General features: G+C 39.7%; 3 protein-coding genes across 7 annotated transcripts; 2 read left to right on the top strand and 1 right to left on the bottom strand.

Annotated features, from left to right (window-relative positions):
- Positions 1–2,193: 2,193 nt before the first annotated feature.
- Positions 2,194–6,825, top strand: LOC102718831 (double-stranded RNA-binding protein 2-like). Its single transcript, XM_006653990.3, has 5 exons — positions 2,194–2,488; positions 3,011–3,149; positions 3,285–3,532; positions 4,914–5,133; positions 5,401–6,825. Exons 3-5 carry the CDS (start codon positions 3,287–3,289, stop codon positions 6,690–6,692), a joined length of 1,758 nt encoding a protein of 585 aa, XP_006654053.1. The 5' UTR covers positions 2,194–2,488; positions 3,011–3,149; positions 3,285–3,286; the 3' UTR covers positions 6,693–6,825.
- An 84-nt stretch (positions 6,826–6,909) lies between these two features.
- On the bottom strand, positions 6,910–17,610 carry LOC102715482 (probable chromatin-remodeling complex ATPase chain). 2 transcript variants are annotated; one of them, XM_015837583.2, is made up of 26 exons: positions 16,985–17,610; positions 16,334–16,465; positions 16,090–16,193; positions 15,408–15,520; positions 13,184–13,281; positions 12,864–13,043; positions 12,565–12,786; positions 12,292–12,426; positions 11,925–12,207; positions 11,755–11,828; positions 11,319–11,539; positions 11,154–11,241; positions 10,662–10,755; positions 10,391–10,579; positions 9,992–10,023; positions 9,766–9,845; positions 9,581–9,670; positions 9,433–9,502; positions 9,075–9,120; positions 8,939–8,997; positions 8,627–8,792; positions 8,324–8,502; positions 8,044–8,250; positions 7,800–7,904; positions 7,319–7,701; positions 6,910–7,234 (listed from the first exon to the last, which is right to left on the bottom strand). In XM_015837583.2, exons 1-25 carry the CDS (start codon positions 17,468–17,470, stop codon positions 7,681–7,683), a joined length of 3,474 nt encoding a protein of 1,157 aa, XP_015693069.1. In that variant the 5' UTR covers positions 17,471–17,610; the 3' UTR covers positions 6,910–7,234; positions 7,319–7,680. The 2 variants fall into 2 exon arrangements, with proteins under 2 accessions (XP_015693069.1, XP_015693070.1); XM_015837584.2 differs by having other exon boundaries at positions 6,910–7,197.
- Positions 17,611–19,301: 1,691 nt separating this feature from the next.
- Positions 19,302–24,153, top strand: LOC102715209 (pyridoxal phosphate homeostasis protein). Of its 4 annotated transcripts, none has more exons than XM_040524047.1 (8): positions 19,302–19,646; positions 20,560–20,626; positions 21,018–21,064; positions 21,403–21,490; positions 21,781–21,914; positions 21,998–22,096; positions 22,179–22,270; positions 23,828–24,153. In XM_040524047.1, the coding sequence occupies exons 1-7, from the start codon at positions 19,425–19,427 to the stop codon at positions 22,251–22,253; spliced, it is 732 nt and encodes a 243-aa protein (XP_040379981.1). In that variant the 5' UTR covers positions 19,302–19,424; the 3' UTR covers positions 22,254–22,270; positions 23,828–24,153. The 4 variants fall into 4 exon arrangements, with proteins under 4 accessions (XP_040379981.1, XP_040379982.1, XP_040379980.1 ...); XM_040524048.1 differs by lacking the exon at positions 23,828–24,153 and adding an exon at positions 23,502–23,821; XM_040524046.1 differs by lacking the exon at positions 23,828–24,153 and adding an exon at positions 22,562–23,495.
- The last annotated feature ends 835 nt before the right edge of the window (positions 24,154–24,988 follow it).

Here is a 24,988-nt window from a genome sequence, read left to right as displayed (position 1 = left end):
ACGAATTTCGATTCCATCATGGGTATTTACTGTGCTTCAAACTGGGGCAAATGATGTTCGCTTTTACTCGTGGCAAGCACTTGGACAAGGAAAGCAGACTTCAGAGAAAAAGCTAAACAACATATTTATAAATAAAAAATAATTTATAAATAAAATTTTTATATATGTATTCTTAGCAATCTAAAAATTAAGGTTATAAAATAAACTATAATAAAAAAACACCAAAATCAATTCTAAATTTAAAGTTGAAATTGAAATTTTGGCTTATAATCATAAGTATAAGCTAGAAAATGAAGTTGAACGACCGAAGAATATTGCAGTCATCTTTTTGCTTATCTTAAGCATAAGCAAAATAACTTGCACACAATTAAAAATAATATATGGATAAAACTATTATATATGAAAGTCTAAAAATAAACTAGATGAAAACACCAAAATCAAGTTCAAATTGAAGCTTAAAAATTTAAATTTTAGCTTAAAAACATAAATATAAGTGAAAACATGAGGTTATATACTTGTATGTTTACGGTACCTTTAACCAGCATAACGTTAACTTTATTAGATCCTACTGTTAGGTGTAGTTACTTCGTTGACGTTTAAGGTGAGGAAATGTTCTCATCCAACATAGAGCATAAACATCATTAAATATACCATGAGGGCTTCGTTTTGTTTTAGGCGTTGGAAACTCTTCCTCTGTCATGTAAAACAAAGCATGGATTAGCGTGTAGTTAAATAATATTAAAAAATGATTGATATAATTTCTAAAGAAGTTTTTCTACTATTTTTATTTTACCTTTTTAAAAACATAATATTTAACAGTTTTAAAAACGTACACACAAAAACAGAGCGACGAGAAGTTGCCTTTAAACATGTCACTATGACTAGAGCGAGTAGTACAAATAGGATGGAATACATATCACGAATAGTGACATTTTACCAAATTGATAAATTTACAATGATATGATCTAATTAACTCTAAAATAAAATGAGAAATTAGTACAGACGAAACAAAGGGCTTGCAAATTTTTTTTTAAAAAACATCACATCAAACTTTTGCACACATATTTGAAGTATTAAACGTAGTCTAATTACAAAACAAATTTTAGATTCCACTTGAAAACCGCGAGACGATTTTTTTAACCTAATTAATCCGTCATTAGCACAGGTTGGTTACTGTAGCACTTATGGCTAATCACGTACTAATTATGCTCAAAAGATTCGTCTCACGATTTCTCACATAACTGTGAAATTAGTTTTTCATTTTATCTATATTTAATACTCTATTTAGGTGTCCAAAGATTCAATGTGATGTTTTTGGGTGAAAATTTTTGAGAACTAAACAACCCCTTGCTCCATCGTTCAAAAATGTGAGTTTTTCTATAATTTGAATCCTGTAGCAAATATGAATATTTCAAGCACTATTTACAATACTGTCTATCTACTTCTTATTCAAAGTAATTCTTATCTTATATTTTAGGATGGAGGTAGCTATTACCAACCTCGTCTTTTGGTTGTTTAGATGCAAAAACAAAAGCCGCCTAGACTCAAAAATAATGTATAGAAAAAACTTTTATACATGTGTTCTTAGCGATTTGAAAACAAAAGCAAAAAAGTAAATTATGACGAGAAAACCCTAAAATTAACTCTAAGTTTAAGTTTTAAAATTCAAATTCTAGCTTATATGCATAAGTATAAGCGAAAAGATTTACGTCTTCATCCTTCAAAACGACTTTATTTTTAACCCATAAAACTCCATATTTGAACAATTATCGTGTTGATGTTCGGTGAAGTACAAGAAATGTACATTTAGATTTTAAGTAGGAGGCGTATACATTGGAGTTAAAAAATAGTGAACATTATAATCTTGGTATGGCTACATATTATCTACCGTAATAATAGCAATGTCACTGTAACCACATATGATCTCACTCTTCTATGATTTTCATACGCCGGTGCCTATAATTATCATATCATACTAAACGACGAAGAATAAACTCATATACATATATAAAACTAAAAATAAAGATTTATTTTTTTAAATAGAGAGAGTACTTTCTCTATCTCAAAATAAGTTAGCATCTTGTCTACTTCAATACTTCGTGACAGAGGAGGGAGTACTCCTTCACTCTCACCACAGCTACTGTTAATAATGCTACCAGCCTACCATCACTGCTCCTCCTAGACCTAAGTCCGTGGTTAGCACTTAGCCGTCGCCTAATTCTCTCTACCTGCTCCTAACCTTGAGCTTAACCCATCCTCCTCCTCCTCCTCCTCGCCCTCGCCACTCGCAGCAGCAGCAAGCTCGCCGCGATCCCACGAGCCACGAAGGACTAGTCTCCTCGCTCCTAGCTAGGGCGCTAGGCCTAGAGGAAGGAGGAAGGGAGGAAATTTTGTTTCTTTTTTGTTTCTAATCCTACCTTAAGATTGCTGCCGTAGCTGGAGGGATCGAGGAGTGGGAGGAGGAAGACGAATCGAGCGGTCTCCGCAGGTTTGCGTTTGCTCTGACCTCCCTCTCGCTATCTGCCGGCGGTATTTGCTCGATCTGGGTTGGTGGGTTCTTGCGCGGCGGGGGTTCCGTCGATCTTGGCTCCTCTTCGCCGGCGGCCATGGCCGTGGTGGTCGGCTCGGCCGCACTCCGCTGCCGGAATTGGTCGCCGGTTTTGGCTGATACCCGATTATTCGCGCCTGAATTTGGTTAGCGCGTGGGTTTCTCAGGCGCGAATTTGGTTTCTTGATTTGCTCCTCCTGTCGCGTCCGGGCCCGTGTTCTTGATTCCCTGCTGCGCTGCATTTGATTCGGGGAGCTGAGCCAGCCGTTCTTGCTGCTGTCCTCCGCTGCTCTAGCTGTAAGCTCTCCATGGCTGTGGAGAATCGCATTCATCTCCGTTCCGTATGATTGTTACCGCGAATTTGAGCATCTGGTTTACTGCGTTCTTAGAACCGAGAATTGTGTCTTCTTCTGTAGGATTTTCGAGTGCAAAAGTAGCTAACGTTTTTCTTCTCATATGTAGAGTTGTTGATTGTCATGTGCTGCTGCAAGAGGAGGATATCAATGGTGAAGGAGAGCTGAGGGGGAGTGTGGGCAAAAGCAGTTCTGGACTCTTGACCATAGAGATATCTTCATAGCTTGTTTGATTTATATCATCTGAGGTGTGTGCCTCTTCGCGTTATCGATTTATGCTTGTGTCTGGATTGTAGAGGGAACAAGATGTGATCTTTGCGCCCTTCCGGTTGCGATTACCGGTCTGTAATGCTAAAGTGGTTTATTTGGCTCCTGGTTTGCAGGCATGTACAAGAACCAGCTCCAGGAGCTTGCTCAGAGGAGCTGCTTCAATTTGCCGTCTTATGCGTGCATCCGTGAGGGACCAGATCACGCTCCGCGGTTTAAGGCCACGGTTAATTTCAATGGAGAAACATTTGAAAGCCCCACATTCTGCTCTACTTTGCGGTTGGCAGAGCATGCGGCGGCAGAAGTAGCGCTCAATGAGTTGTCGAGGAGAGGGCCATCATCATCACTTGCTGCAAAAGTTCTGGTAGGTTTTGTTGATCCCTCCAGAAATTGGTTCTTGTGCAATATGATATTGAAATCAGTTACATATCCTTGTATGAAAACTTCTACATTTTCCATCTTGAGAAATCTCTGTATGTTGACTGACACCCTGGAACAGTACTTACTCCTAGTACTAACCATGAGTGCTTTGTAATCAATCTAGTTTGGGTGTAAAGAGCTATCAGCGTTCCCCTAAATAAGATCTCATTGTAGTTCAATTTTATCTAGAATTAGAATTTAGAACTTGACCTGTCATAGGCACCTTTCTGTTGATAAAGTGCTCAAACCGGGGAGAGTTAAATGGTATTTTCATCTTTACCAAATAAGTTTGTCGCAAGTGTACTAGCTAATAGATCATCCAGATTGAAAGTGTACTAGCTAATAGATCATCCAGATTGCATTGTTGCCAATCATCTAGTGACAACTGCAAAAGGCTATCACAGTCACACCAAGCACCGAAAAAGTCAGATTAGCACGGGAAGTTGAAAGCAACAACCATCGTCAGTTCTTTATTTAACTTGCCGTAGCTTAGTTGGATGCGGTAAGAACTCACATTTCATAATTAGACTTTTCAATGTTTAAGCTACAGCATGACATGAATTCATAGCTTATGCTGAAAGGAAACAGCATAAGCAAACCGTTGCTTCAGACCAGGACTCACAATTCATAGTTAGACTTTTCAATGCTTAACAATGCTATACTTACTGACACCATTACACATCATCTGATTGCTTTATCTGTAAAATTTTTATTTGACAAGTCGTACTTGCTGGATGCTATTATGGCAGCTTTTACACCCTGCTCCAACTCTATTGTATAAATTGTAGTAGTTGCTCTGTGGATGGACATTGTGAAATGTCAATATCCTGGATCACTGGATGTGATTCATTGGTTAAACCAACCTTTCCTTTGGTCAAATGGCAATAAATTTCATCTGCACTGTGGATGTATCTAAAATACTTCCAGTGGCAGGTTTATTAAAAGTTCAGTGTTCTTGACAATTCCCACAGCAATAAGTCAAAGCAATGTGGTATTATTTATGATGGATCGGTTGGGATGGTTCAATTCATTTATGATATTTGATGTTGACTTGTCAGTTGTCCCACCTAGTTGCATCATTCCTGATTTTTACAGTAAAAACAAATTAGTATATGCAACGACAAGGTTGGCAACCATGTGATTTTCTTCCAGTGTGCACCTCTACAATGCTAACTGATGTCATCAAGGTTCCAACATCTGGAATGGATATTAATAAATAAACATTGAGCTTACTTGTGTTAATGTGCATATACTATATTGTGCATTTTGTAACCTCTTGAGAAACGCTTTTCAAGCTGAGGGCCTAAAGCTGTTTTCCTCTATAGGATGAAACAGGGATCTACAAGAACCTACTTCAAGAAACTGCTCATCGAGCAGGTTTAAAACTGCCCGTGTACACTACCATTCGGTCTGGGCCAGGCCATACACCAGTGTTCACATGTACAGTGGAGTTGGCGGGGATGACATTTACTGGCAATCCCGGCAAGACCAAGAAACAAGCACAAAAAAATGCTGCTATGGCTGCCTGGTCTGAATTGAAGAAATGTGAGCATTTTCTCACCTTTTTACCAACTTTTTCTTCTAATGCATGGTTCGTTGCATGTTTATCCCCATCCCACCTGCCTTTTACAACAATGAACCACCTATTTGCTAAGTGCTTTCTTCGAAAAATAAAGAGGAAAAACATTCATATAGGCTGGTGCATCTGGCCTTATTAACCCATCTATAATGTACTGCGGCATTTCCTATTCATTCCATTATGTCAATTTCAGAACTTGTTCACTGACTATTTGGGTTTATTGTGCTTAACAGTGCCCCGAGTAGGTGACCCATCATCCTCATCTTGTCCACCAGATCATGATGACGATGATCAGGAACAGATTATAGTGGCTCGTACTCTTGCAAGCTTGAATCAGACTAATGGAGGCAAGACACCACACCAAAAGGAAAAACAACAGAGCAGCAACCGACTGCCATCTCGGAGACCCTCTTATCCAAAATCAAATGCATCACTCCACCGGTTGCATTTACAAAAGCATACATATCCAAGCGTTCCACCAGAGCAAGCAATGTACCATATGTGGCATCAGGTGCACACAACACAGCAGAAGCCACATTTTCCGATGGTACCCACCATGGGCAGTACAGGCTTTCCACCACCTCCAACTATGCTCCACCTGTACCCTGCACCTAGAGGGCAGTTCACCATGCCAGCCAGTCAAGATGGTTTAGGTCTTCTTCCTGCTCCTGTCCTTCCACGGTACTTCTCACCTTATCCAGCCTCCTATGTACCAAGAAGCCAGTTGCAAGTGAATGTCCACAAAGTTCACGAGAAAAGGTTAGTGGGTGCTGGTGCAGTTGAGCTTCCTGATGCTGCGGTCTTCTCCCAATACACTTCTCCAGATTTCTCTGGTCCATCAGAAAATGTTGGTCTGGATATCAGGAAAGAAGAATGTACTGAGAGCTGTCCTCCCTCTGAGGAAGAAACCAAAGCTCATACTGCCTCAAGCTCCACTATGCATTCACCATCACAAAAGCTAGAATCAAATCAAGAAAAAGAAATTATGGGTGGTGTGCGGTTGGAATCAAAGAAGTCCGCAGAACAGCCACCATCACCACCATCAAAGGTCAATCCTGTTCTTCATGGAACTGGCCAGCAGCATCATTATAGTTCTGTTCGTCATAGTGATCCTGTCCACAGAAATAGTCCTCAAATTAGTGTGCCTACATCACCTAGTTCTGTTCATGAAGGTGGTGATCCTGCCCACAGAAGCAGTCCTCAAATAAGTGCGGGTACGTCACCTGAGTGCTGGTCTCCCCGTGCACAAGCTCCACCAAGATTTGGAACAAGAATTCCTTCACCAAGTTTGTTATACCAGCAGCGGCCTCCATGGTTAGCTGCCTCTGTTACAATCAGGACGGCTGTCCCTGTATGCTCCGCGAGACCAAATGTGGTGAACTCCAGTGCTGGAGCAGCTCATGCACAACCAGCTGTTCAGATCTTCTCAGCCCCGCCTAGACAAGAACCTGAAGCTCACAAGAACACCAGAGAAACAAGCGGTGCTGCACCAGCGAGTTCCGAGCTCAGTAAGCTCCATATTTGAGCCACAGTTTTAGTCAGGGCTGCTGAGAGCTTGAGGCTCAGCTGCATCTCAGTTTTGATTGTTTCTTTTCCTTTCATTTTTCTCTCGAGTATTAGGCAGATAGACATAACTATATGAAGAGCTGGAGAGCGGGCATCTCGTGATATCCGGACCTGTTGGATTTTTCATGTACCACTTTCTTGTCAAGAAGATTGAATGAGAACTATATATACATATATTTATACGGAATGCAAATTTTCTTTGTGAGATTACAAACAGCAGTGAGCATCCATGTTTTTTTGTTGACAATGTAGTATCGTTCATTTTTCTTCGGATCATGTGCATCTGTACTCTGCCTGTTATGATGTTGCCACATGAAGTTGTTCCAGAGTTGCGAGATACTGCAGTGCAGGGATAGATTTCATCGCCTGATGCTGGCTGACATCCATTTTGCTCACTGATCCATTTCATCTTTACTAGAGACAGCCAGCATCCATTTTGCTCTCATTGATACATTTCATCTTTTCTGGAGATATCAACCACGATGAGTTTTGTGCTTCACACTGGGTAGGAAATGAGGCAGAAGAAGACATCAAAGATACAGGGGATGTCATGTCCCCTTTCCAGGAAAAAGGAAATATCATTACCTGTGCGAAGATGCAGACGCCAGACGGTACTGGTACATTGGTGTGCAGAGTGCAGACGACATGCATACAGGTAAAAGCAACTTTTGTTTTATTGGATGTCTCAAAAAGAGGTATCAACGACTTGCTATGGCTATGATCCACCTAAAAATGTTGCCCATCCAGTTTAAAACTTAAAAACACATCACTTTAACCGGTATACAAGTTAACCATTTCACTGGAGCTATGTTCTACGAGTTTCAAAGTCACCATTTTGAACTAAAGCTACTGCTACACAACGGGGATGTATCTGGGGTTTCCCTTGAATTTCATGTCAACCTCCCAATGAGCTTCCCAAATGCATGGGCAAGTATACAATTATCAGATCAACCTCGCCTTCTCCTTCCCTGCGAAAATATGAATGGGTGAGTTCCTACTTTACTTGAACAAAGTTATGCAGTTCAGGAAAAGATAGAGAACAGGGTGACATGTAAACAACGCTTACAGAGCCTGCATTGCCCTCAGTGTGGGACTGGCGCCTCCTCTTTGAAGAGCTCTGTGGAGGGGTATCGAGCGACCTTGATGAAGAACGCTTTGCTGGTGACATGTTCTGCAAAGAAAGAAAGTAAAAACTGTAAGTTTAGAAATACTGCAATGTGATGACTACTACAGGCAATATGCTTGTATTTCACTATCAAGTGAGCTAGAAGCCAAAAGGAAATAAGAGAAGGCCTATTAATATAACCAACCTTCTTATCTTTCCTGGCCAGTCTCTCACGCTCATCATACTCTTGGTTCTCCTTCTCCACTAGACGGATGAGGGTCTCACACCTCCTAGCCAGCTCTTGGGTTGTTCTAGACTTCACAAACCAATCAAAGCGGAACAAGGGCGACATGCGAAAGGCTGCTTTCAGTTCATCCCAGTTTCCGTAACCAAGTTTGTGCACCATGCATAACTGTATAGGCACAACATATTAATATGCAAAAAAAAGGGTTAAGATGTTCAGGAACAATTGGGTCATAGCTTACCATGAAACGATCACATTCTTCGTTGTACAACTTCCCTTTATTCTGGCCATACTGGATTTTCAACTCTAACCAAGGGTTCTTATAGCGGTCCAGCTTTTTCCCAACAGCTTTCATAATCTCATCCTTCCGGTAGATCCTCGCTTCTCCTTTCTCAATGTTCTTAATAATTCGGTCAAAATCTGATAAGATGAAGAAACCACATGGATTAGTCAAAACAGGATTTGTGTCGCCATTTCTCAACTACACATATCAAACAAGTCAGTTGGGAACAGTAACAGTAAGAAAAAAGGTTCCAACATATACCATTCAATTCCTTGTATCTTTCCTGGAAAACTTTAGCGTATCGTTGTACTTCCTCTTCTGTTTTTCCCTCCATTTCAGAGGATATGTTCTTTATGTCATTACGACCATATTTCTCACAAGCCCGGATGAATGTATTGAAGTCCCTCCTTGTCCATGTCGAAAAACCCTGGGTATTATATAATAGAAAACCAAACTTAAAGGGAAGAAAATATAGATAAAGCAGGCAAAGAAGTTCAACGACAGGAACAGACATTTTCCCCCTTAAAGATATAACAGTAAAAGTAAATCCAATAAAAGATTTTTTATAGCCACCTCTTCCAATAGCTGCTCCTTCTCTTCTTGCTCCTCCGCGTTCAATGGTTCCAATTGATCTAAATATCAGAACAGAATTCATAAGCAAAACCAAATATTTGCTTTAGTACCACTAGAAATGCATGGTTGCTAGTACCTTCGTCATCACCCTCACCAACTGTATCCTTTTTCTGGTTAGCTTGCTGGTTAAGATTTATGAAATAGGTAAAGTTAAGATCAAGAATCACAAAAACAATTGTCCCACATAGTGCACATATACAATTACTTGCACACTGGGAAACCTATTTCTCTGGAACTTCTACATGGCCAAGGAATAATATGTCAAGAACAAAAGTAATCTATCATATAGTAATGTAAATATGTTATATAGTATGTCATATGCTTCTGACATAAGTGAAAAAGGGAACTTTCAGGTACGAAACTGGTTACTTATCAATTAAACACTAAAGTGGAAGGTAGGTGATATTGAAAATAGAGTTCTGTTGGAGAGTTACCACAAGGTATTTGACTTCCTTTTCATATAATTCGTTGAGTCTCTGAGTGTTGAAAAACTGGAAGTCATGCCTGACACAAACAAAACCAAAATCCAAATTAGTAGATTAAGAGTTTGAAAATGGAAACCGACTATGTCAACAATCTTACAAGTGTGGCATTCGAGGAATTCTTGGTTCCCTAGGTTTTGCTGGTGCACCTTGGCGAAGTGCTTGCTTGAAATAATCAGACTCAGAGTAGCTAATAAAAATATATTGACACAGATTAGTCTGATCAGAAAATGACGATTATTTTTTTCATTAAAAATTTCCATAACACGGGTTAAACAAGCATACTTCCGCTTCCTTTCTCTTCTGCTGGTTGGCTCTATCCAGTTGTCAGTCACCAACTTCTTAAAATCAAGCTTGTTTTCATCCTTCAGAAAAAAGATAGCACGCATTTGATTATCATAAATTTGGACCAAATATGACAGCATATCTTAATAATATCAAAACAATGATAACAATTGAATTAAGCTAAGGTATATGGAACAGACAACAGAACATAAGACTGGTTCATTACCTTGTCGTCATCAAAATCATACAGTTCAGCAGCTGCAGAAAACATGAATGCATAAGCTTAGGAATAATACAGTCCATATGTACAATAGAGCTATGTGCTGATTTTATGAGGAAACACTAATTTCTGCAAACATATTTAATTATGATCTTAAAAGGTTTAGAAAATTCTTAAAAAATAGATAAGATGCATAATGCATTATGCAATGAGTATGAAGTATGTGCACAAATAATTGAATCTTCATTTCCAGTGAGTTCTTTTTTAATCTGGCAGAAATCATGCCACTACACATGCATTAACATTTCTTGGAGCTATTAAGAACCAACAAGACCAAAATTTTATGAGTTTGCATTGAATATATGCACAGACTCAGAGAAAAGAGGGGGAGAGAGAGAGACATACTGTCGTCCATTTTAAATTTAATAGCATCTTCTGTGAACTTCTTCATTTTTGCATCAAGTTGTGCTGTTGCCTCTTCTCCTTTAGCGATGATGCGGTCGATATCTTCATCTGTTATTGTGCTATCCTTAGAGCTGAATACCATTTCAGCACCAAATCTCACCATCTGCAACAGCTCATCCTTATTGACAGCTGAACAACAGAAGGACATTAATTCATGTTCTTATTCATAATCTTCATTTGTCAAGCAACTTTATGAAGTGAAGAAACCAACCTTTCTGCTCTGCCAATCGACCTTGTTGTATGACCAAAGCATCCAAGGCAAGCTTCTTATATGCTCTCTCAATCACTTTTTCTTCAATAGTATACTGCATAGTATATGAAATATATTCTGTTATATACATAAATAGAAGATTAGCATACTGCCCATGCGTTGCAATGGGATTTTACTTTAAAAATATTATTAACATGTTATTAACATTATTTTTTTACATATATCATCTTTTAATTGCTACATATATTTGTTATTAACATATGGACCTATTGATTCCACGGTCTTTTTTCTCATAAAAAGTAGAGTTGGTGTGAGTGATTGACATGTGGGATCCACAATCATTTTTTTTTCTTTTAAAAAACATAGTATAAATAAAAAACATGGAGTTGGTGGTGGTGGTGGTGGTGACAGTGAATAGGAATGCTTATAGGAGTATATATACTGCTTGGTGCTAAACCAGCGTTTCCAACTGTAAAAAAAGTGAGAAAAAACCTCAGTGCAGAAACGGAAAACTTGAACTTCTTTCTTTTGACCAATTCTATGTGCACGATCTTGTGCTTGCAGATCCACTTGAGGATTCCTACGAAACCAAGCAACCATAACCTTTAACTTCACACATTGTAGAATGATAACATTTACAATTTGAAAGGGACTTACCAGTCACTATCATAAAGAATAACAACATCAGCGGTGGCAAGATTAATCCCAAGACCACCTGCCCTAGTTGAAAGCAAGAAAACAAATTTTTCACTCCCTGGCTTGTTGAAAGCTTCAATCGAAGCATCACGATCTTCACCGCCAGTATTCCCATCAATTCGGCAATACTGATACCCTTTGTACATCAGATAATCTTCCAAGATGTCCAAAAGCCTTGTCATCTGCAGGATACACAATTGTGTGTATACAAATGGTATGGAAACAGTCATTGGCAGAAAAGTAATAATTAGAGATAAAAATGTGGACATTGGCATCAAACCAGCTCACAAGCAGAACACATGCAACTCATGAAATAAGATTGCTATCATATTCTTGGTTGTGTCTGAACTGACACGATGCAAACTCAACTTGAATGTAACAGAAAGAAAATATTGACCTGTGAGAAAATAAGTACTCGGGAGTCACGCTCCTTTAGCTTGGGTAGCAATTTATCTAACAGAACCATTTTTCCTGCAAAATAAGAGTGCATGAGCTATGTGTGAAGTACTAATTTATAACAAATACTAGTACCGGTTTATAACAGATACGAGAATGAATGAATATTACCTGCATTCTCAATTAGATGATCTCCAGTTGTATAAGGTGGACCAGGTTCAGCACCTTGGAATAAATATGGATGGTTGCAGCACTTACGCAATTGCATGGCTATGTTAAGAAGGCGCTTGCGCTCACCACCTGCATTGACAACCTCCAAATCTTTCTGAAGCAGAGCACGATAATATTGCTTCTGCATCTCAGACATTCCAACTTTAAGTATAGTTTCCTTTTTTGGTGGTAAACCTTTCTCAACATCAGATTTAAGCCTCCGAAGAAGAAATGGACGCAGAACCTTCAAACACAACATGCTACACAAATCATAACATGAAAACCAACAGGATCTATCAATTGAGAACATGGGTATTAAATCTGTTACCTTATGAAGCTGCTGAACAACCTCATGTTGATCGTTTTCCCCTGAGATTTGGAACCAATCATCAAAAGTTTCAGCAGAACTAAATATTTCAGGCAACAAGAAGTTGAGAAGAGACCAAAGCTCATGAAGATTATTCTGCAGCATAATCCAGTCAGTGGTGATAAAATTAGACAAAACTTAAACTTGAAATATACTGAAGCAAATTACCAGAAGATTAGAAAGTACAAAATTTGGATAGGTCGCATTAATGTGATCAGGTTGGTGCTAATATACCTGCAGTGGAGTGCCTGTAATGAGGAGACGATAATTAGTATTGTAAATCCTCATCGTCTTAGAGAGGAGGGAATTTTCATTTTTTATCCGGTGGGCTTCATCAATAATAATATAACGCCAGCTGAAACGCTTCAATGCAGTTTTTTCTTTAATTGCCATTTCAAAACTAGTAACACAGACGTCAAACTTCCCCGGAACTAACAAGTTTTCCCGTATATGATTCTGACAAAGTAAAATAAACATGTCAGCAATACATCACAAGAGGTTCACAGGAATGACTGAGATAGCGTGGGGATTACCCTTTCTTCAGGGTTTCCTAAGAACTTGATAGCACGCAAAACAGGACAAAAACGCTGTATTTCCTTCATCCAGTTCCCAAGAGTGGACTTTGGTGCAACAACCATGTGGGGACCGGTTATACCTCTAAACTCATGCAAATATCCAAGCAGGGAGATAGTTTGAAGGGTTTTTCCAAGACCCTGAACGAGAAGGGGTTTCATGCCAAATATGAGCTCATAAAGTTGAATTAAGCATAACCATATATGAGCAAATAAGTATAATGTTAATTAATGTGTAAAAACAGTGGAGAGAAATAATAAAAGGCAAAATGAGTGCATACCATCTCATCTGCCAATATCCCGTTGATGCCATTCTCATACAAACGTATGAGCCAATTAAGTCCAGCTAGTTGGTAATCTCTCATCTTTCCTTTTATGCCTGTCAAGTAAACCAAAGAGAACATAATGAGCATTTAGTAGTTAACATGAACTGATGAGATCATACAAGTCTGTGGCCGTTTGACCGACTCGTTATTTTCACAAATAAAGCAACAAGAAGATTTGTCCATAAACAAAAGCATTCAGTTCAAGGATGTAAATACGAGTATATGACAACATCAGGACAGAAAGACTGGTGTTAAATGCTGACAAGGATGCATACTTATCCCCAAAAATCAAGATCAACTTATCAAAAAATGAAAAAAAAATCAAATGAATGAACTAGGAATCTATGACAACACCGTAGTGCACCTTGCTATCACACACGCCATGAACTAAAGAGAGTGACTGCCAAGAAGCAGTGGATAGATTCATAGGCAATTTGTGTATTGTTCTGTACAAGTGTAATCCGTTACATGCCACAGTTTACTCCTGTAATTCCTTTGCATACTTCACTTCAGCTCCTCTCTTTAATGGATAAAAACCTAACAACTTTTGGTCTACAACTAACTTCTTTGATTTATTAAAAAAAAACTATTTTGACCAAAAGCAGATGATGCACAGCATACCGTCGATGACTTGGACCTTGGCTCACACAAGATCAAAGACATGTTAACTAAGCAAGCAACATGCAAAAAAACAATTTTAAAAAGACAAGTCAGTTTCTTCTTCCTTTCTATATTTACGTGTTCTACTTGTCCATTTTAAGTGGAGCAAATATTCTACTGTTTATGATTAACTGTGCCATGAAAAAGTCACTAATTTGAGTCCTCATAGGTATCATCAATCGTTTTTTTTCCCCATGAGGAATGTCATCAATCATTTGATCAACGGCAAATAAATTTAAATAGACCTACAGATGAATCATTTTCAATAATTGAACGAAAACTAGCAAACTCGGACAAACTATTTTACAGACTTGTTTAGATTGACCGGAATCATTGCCTCGACATGTGTAACCCAATGAAAATCAGTATAATTCCCACATGGATATGCAGGAATTCCCGGCTATCCCAGTACATAGAGCAACCCCTAAATGTGGTCCCTTGCAGATATTTTTTTGCAGTAGGCTTAGCTAAATAAGTCATTGTGAGAAAACATGCCAAATATACTTTTATTAATAAATGGTTAATGGCACTTAACTGGCATGATCAAACGGCATGATCTTCGATCAAATGGCAACAAAGAGAATGCCGCTAAGGAGAACCACTTGATTTGTTATATTAAAAAAAATGTTTTTGGTAACACTCAATTTTGCGATACAAAAAATATATATATTGGTGGCCAGAGACCAAAAGAACTGAAAATTTACTAAAATCAAAGAAACTACCCCTATGTTCTAGTCAACGTGTTTGAGGTTGCATTGAATTGAAACAATGGCTTTATAATTGGGTGAGTCTGAACAAAATGCGTGCAGTGTTTACGGGAGGTTCACTGCATTGGTATGTCTTCTCCAGGTGGGCGTTGGTATTTGTCTCGCCTTTTCAAATAAAAAAGAGAGATGAAAATAATGAGTAACCACAAGGAATATAGTGGCAAAAGCTTCCTATAAGCTTGCAACTTCATCGGCACAATATCCAGTAGAACAATAGAAAGAGCCCAAATCTAGTTGTGGCCATCAATGAAACAGACAGACAGACCGTCAACATCAACACGTTCACCAAGATTTGCTCAAATAATGGCGATAGATATTATCTCTTTTCCTGCCACTAGGACCAAGAGTAGATAAGAATAAGCACCAGGGTTTCCTTTCATAACAGAAGTGGTAGACAATTGTATCCAAGCCGTGGGATGCAGCAACATAATTTACTGCGCTCCCTCGCTATACCTTAAACTTTAAGAGTTAAACAACATCCGAAATTAAAATCTTGTTACTCATGATACCATCAAGATCCCAAATAACCAATAGAAACTAGAAAAGCCACTGAAGAGAAAATAATCACAAATGTTGATTAATTCAGCACAGGCAATTGCAAATTTGCAATGAAATCACAACCCGTGCTGTACTGTTTCACCGTCAAACAAACTGAACCTTCCATGCAAAATAAACATTTTTCTTACATGAACTGCATTTAAGACTGGCCCGTAAAACAAAAGGTCTGATAGAATCATCAAGCAAATGCTCACATGATGGTTGTGAAACTAGACGGGTCCCTCCTGCACCATCAAGGGCATCCTCCTCCTCTTTGAGATACTCCTCATCTTCTTCCTCCTCTGTCATCTTTGATGCATGTCGTCCCCTAAAGATCCTGACCACATTAGCAAAACAAAGAAGACCTACAAAGAACAATGAAATATATTCCGCAGCAAGCAGAACAGATAGATGTTCTGGATAAATGGAGCTGAATGTTGTGGTCAGTAGTACCATTGCCAGATTATTGAAATATTTCAAATAAACACCATGCAAGGTGGAGTTTCTTCAATTATTCATGAGCTGATCACTTGATATTAGATAGCTAGGACGCAAAAAAAAAATGCTGAAGGTTGTACGCGCTTATGAAAAGTTACTAAACAATATAAATGAGCCAAAGATGACTGGTAGCTGCATGTTTTAACAATTTCCATCTGAAATCAGAATATGTACAGGTTCCAACAGAAAAAAGCTTTAATGTGAATATAGGAATGCACTACATGATATCTTGGAGTTCATCAAGGCTGTGAATATAGGAACAGGACAGGAAGCCAAGTATCAAAGACAAAGCATTGTACATGTTATAAAAGGATGATTGGCACTGTTGTAACAAATGAAAACCAGTAACTTCCTTTAATGGAAAGCAGGGGCTTAGTATGTTTCCAAGGAAGAAAATACCTTCCACGCGACTTCTTCTCTGTTGATTGGTTTCCTTTTGCAAAATGAGCAAATATTTCAGTTTGCTGCAGGAGATACTTCAAACGTCCCTTCCCCTTGTTGTTCTGTCCATGAATTTAATTTTCTAAGCTACCATAGAACTAAAAGCCATAAAGTGAATGCAAAAAGCAAAAAAGATATAAATCATGTATCAAAAGACATTCCCAGCTGCAGGTTTATTTATAGTTATGGGAACTTATCGAACCATGTCAGCATCAATGGCCTTATTTTGGGCATCCAGTATTTCCTGAATTTTCTGCTTCTTCATCTTTTGCATCTCCCTGAGCTTTGCTCGCTCCCGCTTCCCAACCTCTGCATTTCCAGTAGCATCTTCCGACTGTAATTGAAAACAAAGAGCAACTCAGTGATGTTGATCGACACCTCAGAATAATCACCACCTTTCAAGAAGAAATTATAACTCCTTTTTAGAACTAACAGATCACAGTTTGATAACTAGGAAACTACATTAGTAGCAGAAATATACCATGAAGATTTAAACATCTTGCTACAGAAAACTTAACTGATAAAGATGGCAAAGACCACCAGATGGACCAAACAAAGAACAATTTTACTGTAAAACTACAATCTACATTTCAAAATGAACTATTGAACTCTAATACCATCCCTCAAACGCCTACGAGAGTATACAAGCATATCAGTCTATTTTACAGCTAAGCAGAGGGGACAATGAAAAATCTATATAATCAACGGAAATCAGAAGACCACCTGATGATTTCGTCTGGAACAAAAAGGATCAATCTAAATCCTAGCATAATCGCCATCACCTACCACTAGATTCAAACATAAAACCAACTCCATGTCCCCGAGACCACCGAAAAAACAAAAGCCCACCCACCTCGTCGCCGTCTTCACCGCCGCCATCCTTCCCGGCAGCGACCTCATCGTCCTCCGTGGACTCTGACTCTTCCTCCGCACCCCCGCCGTCGCCTCCATCGTCGTCGTCGTCCGCTCCCGCGCCGGTGGTTACCGCCTCGATCTCCTCCTCGTCAACCTCCTCCTCTTCCCCCGCCCCCTGCTCCTCCTCCTCCTCCTCCTCAGCACCCTCACCATCCGCCTCTGCTTCCTCTTCCTCCTCCTCATTCTCCTCCTCCTCTCCACCGCTGGACTCCTCCTCTTCCTCCTCCTCCACTTGCTCCCCCTCCCCCTCCCCTTCCCCTTCCCCTTCAACCTCCTGCTCCTCCTCCTCCCCGCTAAACCCCTCCTCCCCCACCTGCTGCTCCTCTTCCTCCTCCTCCTCCTCGCCGGCGGAAGACGAAGAGGAGAGCTGCTGCTCCTCCTCGGAGTCGTCCCCGCCATCATCATACTCCCCCGGCTTCCCCATCGCAAGCAGCCTCAGCAGCGGCGGCGGCGGCTAGGGTTTTGCGGGATTGCGAGAGCGCGGGATCGTGGGCGGATCGGGGGTCGGGGGAAGTTGCCGAATTGGGGAGTGGGGAATTCGTGATCTCGTCTTTATATGGAGGGGAGGGGGGGAGTCGCCGCTCGCGCGGGGGCGGCGTGGAGACGAAAAAATGATGCAACGAAACGGAAGAGGAAAGAAGCTGGACTGAAGCAGCGGGGGGTGTGTCTTTTTTGCGATTTGGTCCCCGCAGAATTGAGTATTTCTTCCCGCCAAGGGCGTGGGGAGGGATGCGTGCGAGGTGGGCTTGCGAATGGGCCGGCCTGTTAATGTCTCGGGCCTGGTTGGGGTAGAACGCTTTTGTCGGTGGGCCTAGTTTACGGTGGGGTGGCGGCGATCCGTGGGCCTCCACACTGCCGAACAGGTCTAGGTAAGTTCATTTGAGGTCCTTTAACTTGACGGCGATTTTCGTCCCTAGACCGCAATAAGAGATGCAGCGTGGGTCTCTTAACTGTTAAAATTGGTGCAGACGAGGTCTCTCGTTGGTTTAGATGGCGGTTTTAACTTATGTGTCACCTACGTGTTTAGTTTAACTTAGTTCTCGTCCTACGTGATACTGACGTGACACTGAAAGTAAATATAAAAAATAAAAGTTTAAAGAATGTGAGGTCTCATACCAACCAGACAAAAATAGTGGGATCCACCTGTCAGTGGTCTCACACTCTTCTCTGTCTCCACGACGAGTTGGCGTCGCCTCCTCTCTCCCTTCCGGTCATCCTTGTCCCCACATATTTTATTTTAGAGTAAAGTACATGGCCGGTCCTTAAACTTGTGGCGTGGTACCACTTAGGTCTATAAACTTAGAAAATATTTGTTGTTTTAATGTAGCATCCAGGACCATAAACTTGTTTTAAATGTACCATCCGGGTCCATGAACTCGTTTTAATGTAGCATCCAGATCCATGATTTTAGATATTAAAATAAGTTCATGGATCTAAACGTACACTTTCTAAGTTTATGGACCTAAGTAGTACCACGCCACAAGTTTAAGGACCAGTCATGTACTTTACTCTTTGTTTTATTTTTTAAACAGACAAATTGAGAGCCATATAGGGTCACGTCAGTTGAAACAATAATCCGAACCCCAGTTTTAACAGACGAGGTACCAGATGTATCTGGTTTTCTGATTGAAGGATGAAAATCAAATTTATTATCGAGTTAAGAGATCTTAGATGAACCTATTCCGCCACAAGAATGTCCGCTTGTCATGCGGACCGGCAGACATGAAAATGTTTTTGTTCGAAGAGGTGCCCTGTTTTTCTTAAATTTAAATTATTTCTCGATTTTTACGCACTACAGTTTTTCGAAATGTTCTGGTGCATGCACATGCTACCATCCGATACCTAGAATTAACATGGTTTCGTTTTCACTCTACCAACACATATAAACATTATACGATTACAATTATAAACAATAGTGATTTCACATATTCTTATAAAGTTACATGAACAAAGTCATTGCACGAAGATCCAACTTTCTATTAGATATAATACAATTTACTGAAAAACATTTCTTTAAATTTTCTATTCAAATAATATGATTTCAATTTTTAAATTGAAAAGTCTGACTTACCCCCTGACTACGAATTACCACCTGAACATAAAAAATCGGTGTTTTTACGGTGACCGAGGAACAATTACTATATCCGTTTACTCCGGCTTGGACGGTTCAGATTGATCCGAAGTCTGACACCTCTCACATCTTTTTCTCTAAATATTCCCTCTTTTTTTTTCTTTTAGAAAAGGGCGAAAAAAAATCAGAGGATTCGAGAAGAGTCGGAGGCGGCTCGGGCTCGCACCACTCACCAACTACCGCGGCGGCGGCGCCGGAGGAGGAGACGACGGCCACGGCGGCGGAGGAAGGCGAGGGGTCGGGGGCGATGGCTTCCGTTGCCGCGGCGGAGGGCGCGGCGGCGGCGCTCCGGTCGGTGCTGTCGCGCGCGCAGCAGGCGGCGGCGCGGTCGGGGCGCGCGCCCGAGTCCGTGCGGGTGGTGGCGGTGAGCAAGACGAAGCCGGTGGGCGTCATCCGCGGCGTGTACGACGCCGGGCAACGCTGCTTCGGCGAGAACTACGTCCAGGAGCTCATCGACAAGGCCCCCCAGGTTAGGAACCCTCCCTCACGAGAGGAGCTCTCGCCTTCCCATCTTATTTGGTGTGTGAATTATTGTCTATTAGGACGTGTCTCTTGAAATCGAGAGGAAATTTTTAATCTCAGCCGGTTCCTGAATTCTCATGGATATATAGTTGTGAGCAATTTAGCACCGTAGCCAGCAGGCAACATTTCCCCTAATAAAGATCAGAAGTAGTTAATTTTGCTATCAATCTTGTGCAGCATGTTAATTTTGTGTGTAAGTTTTACTTTTACACGTAAACTCTGATTAGAATAGAATCATAAATTATGTTAGTCAATGAACTAGCAAGCGGCTTTGTAGTAGAATACTACCAAATATTGTGGTTCCATTTGAGATACTGAGTTTCACAGGCTTTTCGCAGTAATTCTATAGCAAACAGTTCAGTATTGGCAAGGAGCATGGGAATCCCCGTGTTGTGATTGGAACATGTAGGCGTTTTACAGTTGCAATATGGGTAGTTCCAAAGAGTTTGGCTCGCAATCAGTTGTATTTTAAATAGAGGATGTGGTGGTTGTATGTGATGATAATTTTGTTTCAGGTTGACTTCACACCAAATGAATCATGTATGTATTCCTTACTTTGTTAAACCTTATTCTTAGATTATTTTAAGATAGTCCCATTTGCGGTTTCTTTTCTCATGGTAATGTATAAGTAACTATTGTTTGATATTGAACTTGTAGCAAATCGTGAAAATAAAGATAAATGTCAAGGAATTCACTGATGACTCCTCTCACAGTGTTTATGTAAAAAGCACTCCACATGAAGCATTGTACCTTTTTCTCTCTTTTATGTTATCTTGGAGTTCTTGTTGGATGCTTTCTTGAATTAAATGACCTCAAACATATTCAAAATTTGCTAAGCACAAGTGCTGTTTGTTTTGCAGCTTCCAGAGGATATTGAGTGGCATTTCATCGGGAACCTCCAAAGCAACAAGGCCAGAGCTCTCCTAGGTTGATCCTTGCTAATTAAGACGTGCTTGAACTTTTTCTTATCTTTTTCTAGTTATGTTTTTTTTTCTAAAACATGGCTTTAGTTTCCTACTGCAAATTGCATTGGTAGTTATTTAAGTTAGTTCGCCATCTGCTTTCTTGTTCTTTTATTCTAGCAGCCAGAGTTATTTACTCTCAATTCCTCTGTTTGTTGAATAGTTAACTGTACAATTGACTCTATTATGCGATCCTTCTGTATGTTCCTAAATTAAAGCACTCAATTAGATTTTTTGTTCTGGTTTCATGGAATGTTTGATTAGCTCTTTATCAATGAAGGGTCAATTTCGTTTGAATGTCAGGTACTTAAAGTCTTTTGCAGCTAATATTTATATTCTTGTTTTTTGGCCTACAGCTAGTGTACCAAATCTTGACATGGTTGAGAGTGTTGATGATCAGAAGGTACACATCAAATTAATCTTTCTTTGTTTGATTTCTGCAACTGCAATTACCTTTTGCTTTGAAATATTAATGCAAACTTATTTTCTGATCAATCATCAACTTGTCATACTTATTTTCTAATAATAAGGTATCACTTCTGGTTCAAAAGTAACCAAAAAAAAAAAGTTCATGGCTATAGTAGAACTTGACATTATTTCATATTTCTAACCAGACCATGTTATACATTTATCATAATTTGATATATCATGACTTGCATCACTGGTAAGTTAGGAAAGAATAATTTGATGACAGACCATTTTCCTAATCTTGTGACTATAAGATGCAATATTTTCTCTCAGATTGCCAATCGGCTTGATCGTGTGGTAGCTGACTTGGGAAGGAAACCCCTTAAGATCTTAGTCCAGGTCAACACCAGTGGAGAAGAATGTGGGTACTCTAATTTCCTATACAGTACATCTTTTAACTTGATTTCTGGTAGCAACAGATCTGCATATACTGGGTTGATTATAAACTTACATTAGAATTCCTGGTTGTTTGCATCTCTGTTCCTTAATGCTATACTGTTCAGCATTTCTATGCATTCAGTCATTCACATAGTCTATAGTTATGGATAAGTATCGTGGAATGATCAATTTTGCTGTATGAAATCACAGGATTCTTATCCACAAGCATTGAATATTTGTACATAGTTCTGAAATTGCATTGCCATTCTGCAGCGAAATTTGGAGTAGATCCATCAGGATGTGTAGAGCTAGCAAAACACGTCAAATTGGGCTGCCCAAATCTTGTGTTTTCTGGTTTGATGACAATCGGGATGCTTGATTATTCCTCAACTCCAGAGAATTTCAAGGTTACTTTCTGAGACACCAACTTAGCTGGACTATATTTTTCATAGGGGTGAGGGCTAATATATGCAATTTGTTGAACAAATAGACATTGTCTAATTGCCGAAAAGAGGTGTGCAAGGAGCTTGGGATTCCAGAGGAGCAGTGCGAGCTGTCTATGGGCATGTCTGCTGATTTTGAGCAAGCGGTAAGAACAGATTGCAACCTTCATTTTTATAGATTTAGTAGCTGAAAGACTAACATTTTCTACTGTTTCTGCATTTACATAGATTGAAATGGGAAGCACAAATGTTAGAGTTGGGTCGACTATATTTGGTGCAAGAGAATACCCAAAGAAGAACTAGGATCGTTATATGATCAGGTTTTGTTGCGACACTGCATGCATAGAATATGTACAATTTCGCTTTAACAGTTGCAAAGTTGATGATAAATTATCCATTGAAACTTCAGATTTTTACACCAGTAAGAAATAATAATAAGGATATCGTTGCCTGGGTGCGTCTTTTTACTTTAAAACATTCAGACATCACAAGATGACGGGAATTCCAATTTATTTCCTTGGTTCTTAAGCTCTAAATTTTGTATGCGCATTAATTAGGGGTAACTGGGACTAAATAGGGTTGCTCGTTTATGGAAAAACCTTATTTTCCAGGACATCTGGAGGTGCGCAGATGAACCGGTTGTTCTTGTGGATGACATCTGAATCAGCAGATGGGAGAAGGATCGTTTGATCTTCTGGTTCTGCAGCCGAGTTGTCGTCTTCCCTTCCATCTTTTTTAGATTTGGGAATAAGTTTTGGGATGTTTTTCTAAATAAATATTAGAAAAAGTGATCATCTTAGTTTCATACTATAACGAACATGTTCCGGTGCTCTGTAGATTTATACAGATGCTAATGAATCAAGAAACCGTCGTCTGCCTACTGCTCGTCGTGCTATACGGGGCATTGCGCCACTGGAGAGTAGAGACGGTCGCCGAGGTGTTGAGGTGTAAACATTCCATAGAAATTTCTTAGTATTCAATCATTTGTTTCAAAAAAATAATATAGGAAAAACTCCTGTAGCATTACAATATTACAAACTTCTTATGTTTTTTCCTTCGAACGAAACAAGGCCAAAATAGTATACAAATGGTTCGGGGTGGGAGGGGGGAGGCATAAGATACATATATACTGTTTGGTAGCCAGCTTCTGAGAATCTGGAAAAGCTCTGAAACCTAGCTTCTGGCTTCTTAGTTCATTTTTTAGAATCTATAACTACAGATTCTTAAAAGTTCTGGACCATTTGGGATAGCTTCTGGTAGAAGCAGCTTTTGGGAAAAGCTGCAGTTAGGAAAAGCTCTCTAAACAGGCCTCTAGAGTGTGTCGATTTTCTAGTGATCTCAAGTTTGCAGGTTCTATTATTTATACCAAGGGTAGAGCTACATAAGTGCTGTGGGTGCCCAAGAACCTGGTCCAACAAATTTGTTAGTTGTAGTTTATCTATTTTTACCATATGTGCATCCCGCTCTAAATTTAAACTTAGAGCACTCGTATCAGTGTAAACTTGGTTTAAAGCAGAGTAAAGCGAGTAACACCACTCTATTTCGTTTCAGCTCCGTGTCTTTATACCGTACTATTGTACAACATTGAATGCTGGGAAGATAAAGATTATCCTCACAGAAGAAATTCCCAATCTGTCAATACAAAATGCATGGTTGATCTTCCACTTGCAGAATCCATTCCATTCCTTTCATTATAAAATATCATCTCTCCAACTGTCTAAGGTTCCATGTCTCCCACAATCTGCCACATACAGTGGCATGAGATCTCCTGAGACCTACTCAACCTGGAATCCCAACCCTATATCAGACCACCAGATGCTCCTTATCCATTTGAAATTCCACCATCCTGGTCTGTGCTGAAAGATTATCAATGGCAGGTCTATGCACTGCAAAAGCGACCTCGGATCGCGGCATCGCATGGCCCATATCTGGTGAGGAAAACTGGTGGGGAGAAGAAGCCTGCTGCTAGCTTTTGGAGATTCTATGAAGGCATTGGATAAGAGCAGCACTGAGTGGGCAGTGGCCCTTGTTGATTGTTGTTCTTGAGGGCTTCTGTTCTGTGTGGAATCTGGCCCTGATTGTTGATCTGAAACTGGCTGTAATTATCACTAGCTGTGGTTCAGACTTCAGAGAACATTTGTTATTATACTCATGTTGTGAATGTTGTCTAAATGTGAAAATAAAGATTCTTTTTACCTTTCTTGAGAAGGTTCCTCGAGGTACCATATTTTTCTAATTAAAAAAGTAATACCTACCTTAAAATTTTAGTATATCTAGGTATTTTATTGAAGTTCATAAATTTTCTCGAAAATAAAAGATATAGATTTGTGAGAATTATGAGAATAAGGTACCAGAATACTGATTTACTATGTTCTAGTTTCCAAATCGTTGTTCCTTTGCATAAGATGACTGATTGGACCAGCCCATATCCTGGATTAAGAGTTTGGTAGTCTCGCAAATGTTCATAAATGTTATTTTAGTTTTTATTGTAGCTTCATTGATATATCTGCAGTAGTAACTTCTGGTCTACGCAGCAAAGCAAGATTTTGCCAGTTTGGCTGCTCTGTATTATTCAAATGGAACAAGTTTATCAGGCCATCAGGGCATATGCAAACTAATTTAATCGCTGATCTTCTGACTAAAATCATTACTTGTAGGTTTTTTCTACGTATACGCATGTCCGCATGTTTAGGCGACGGATTACGTTGTAATCTGCCACTGCCAGGCAGTATCCATTGTCATCTGTCTGACCATGTTTAAGCCATGGCAGCTGCTAGTGTAAAATACAAGGCACAACATGATCAAAGTTACTCCAAATTTCATGCAAACACACATACACTAATGCATATGTAAAATCTGGTGGATAACTAATCACTCTTACAGAATTTTCTTTTTTAAACTATGTATTGAAAAAGTAGAACCTAGCACACCATGATCGTCGTTTATAACAAAATTATCAGGTGACTTCGAGCCTTATCAAAATGCAGCCACCTTTTGGTAAAAAAAAAAACGCCGCAAATCGTTTCCGTTGCCGCCCA

The sequence above is a fragment of the Oryza brachyantha genome, chromosome 5, assembly GCF_000231095.2.
Source record: "Oryza brachyantha chromosome 5, ObraRS2, whole genome shotgun sequence".
Classification (NCBI taxonomy): Eukaryota; Viridiplantae; Streptophyta; class Magnoliopsida; order Poales; family Poaceae; genus Oryza; species Oryza brachyantha.
Note: the sequence above shows the minus strand (reverse complement) of the source record. Positions and strands in the feature narration are given on the sequence as shown.

Excerpts from the sequence above, each read along its gene's own strand:
- LOC102715482 (XM_015837583.2), bottom strand. The coding sequence starts at position 17,470 with ATGGGGAAGCCGGGGGAGTATGATGATGGCGGGGACGACTCCGAGGAG. Across the intron at positions 11,540-11,754 it reads GAGTACTTATTTTCTCACAG|ATGACAAGGCTTTTGGACAT; the intron begins GTCAATATTTTC and ends TGTATCCTGCAG. Across the intron at positions 9,671-9,765 it reads AGAAGAGAAAGGAAGCGGAA|CTACTCTGAGTCTGATTATT; the intron begins GTATGCTTGTTT and ends TATTTTTATTAG.
- LOC102715209 (XM_040524047.1), top strand. The coding sequence starts at position 19,425 with ATGGCTTCCGTTGCCGCGGCGGAGGGCGCGGCGGCGGCGCTCCGGTCG. Across the intron at positions 19,647-20,559 it reads TCATCGACAAGGCCCCCCAG|CTTCCAGAGGATATTGAGTG; the intron begins GTTAGGAACCCT and ends TTTGTTTTGCAG. Across the intron at positions 21,491-21,780 it reads CAACACCAGTGGAGAAGAAT|CGAAATTTGGAGTAGATCCA; the intron begins GTGGGTACTCTA and ends GCCATTCTGCAG.
- LOC102718831 (XM_006653990.3), top strand. The coding sequence starts at position 3,287 with ATGTACAAGAACCAGCTCCAGGAGCTTGCTCAGAGGAGCTGCTTCAAT. Across the intron at positions 3,533-4,913 it reads CACTTGCTGCAAAAGTTCTG|GATGAAACAGGGATCTACAA; the intron begins GTAGGTTTTGTT and ends TTTCCTCTATAG. Across the intron at positions 5,134-5,400 it reads CTGGTCTGAATTGAAGAAAT|TGCCCCGAGTAGGTGACCCA; the intron begins GTGAGCATTTTC and ends TGTGCTTAACAG.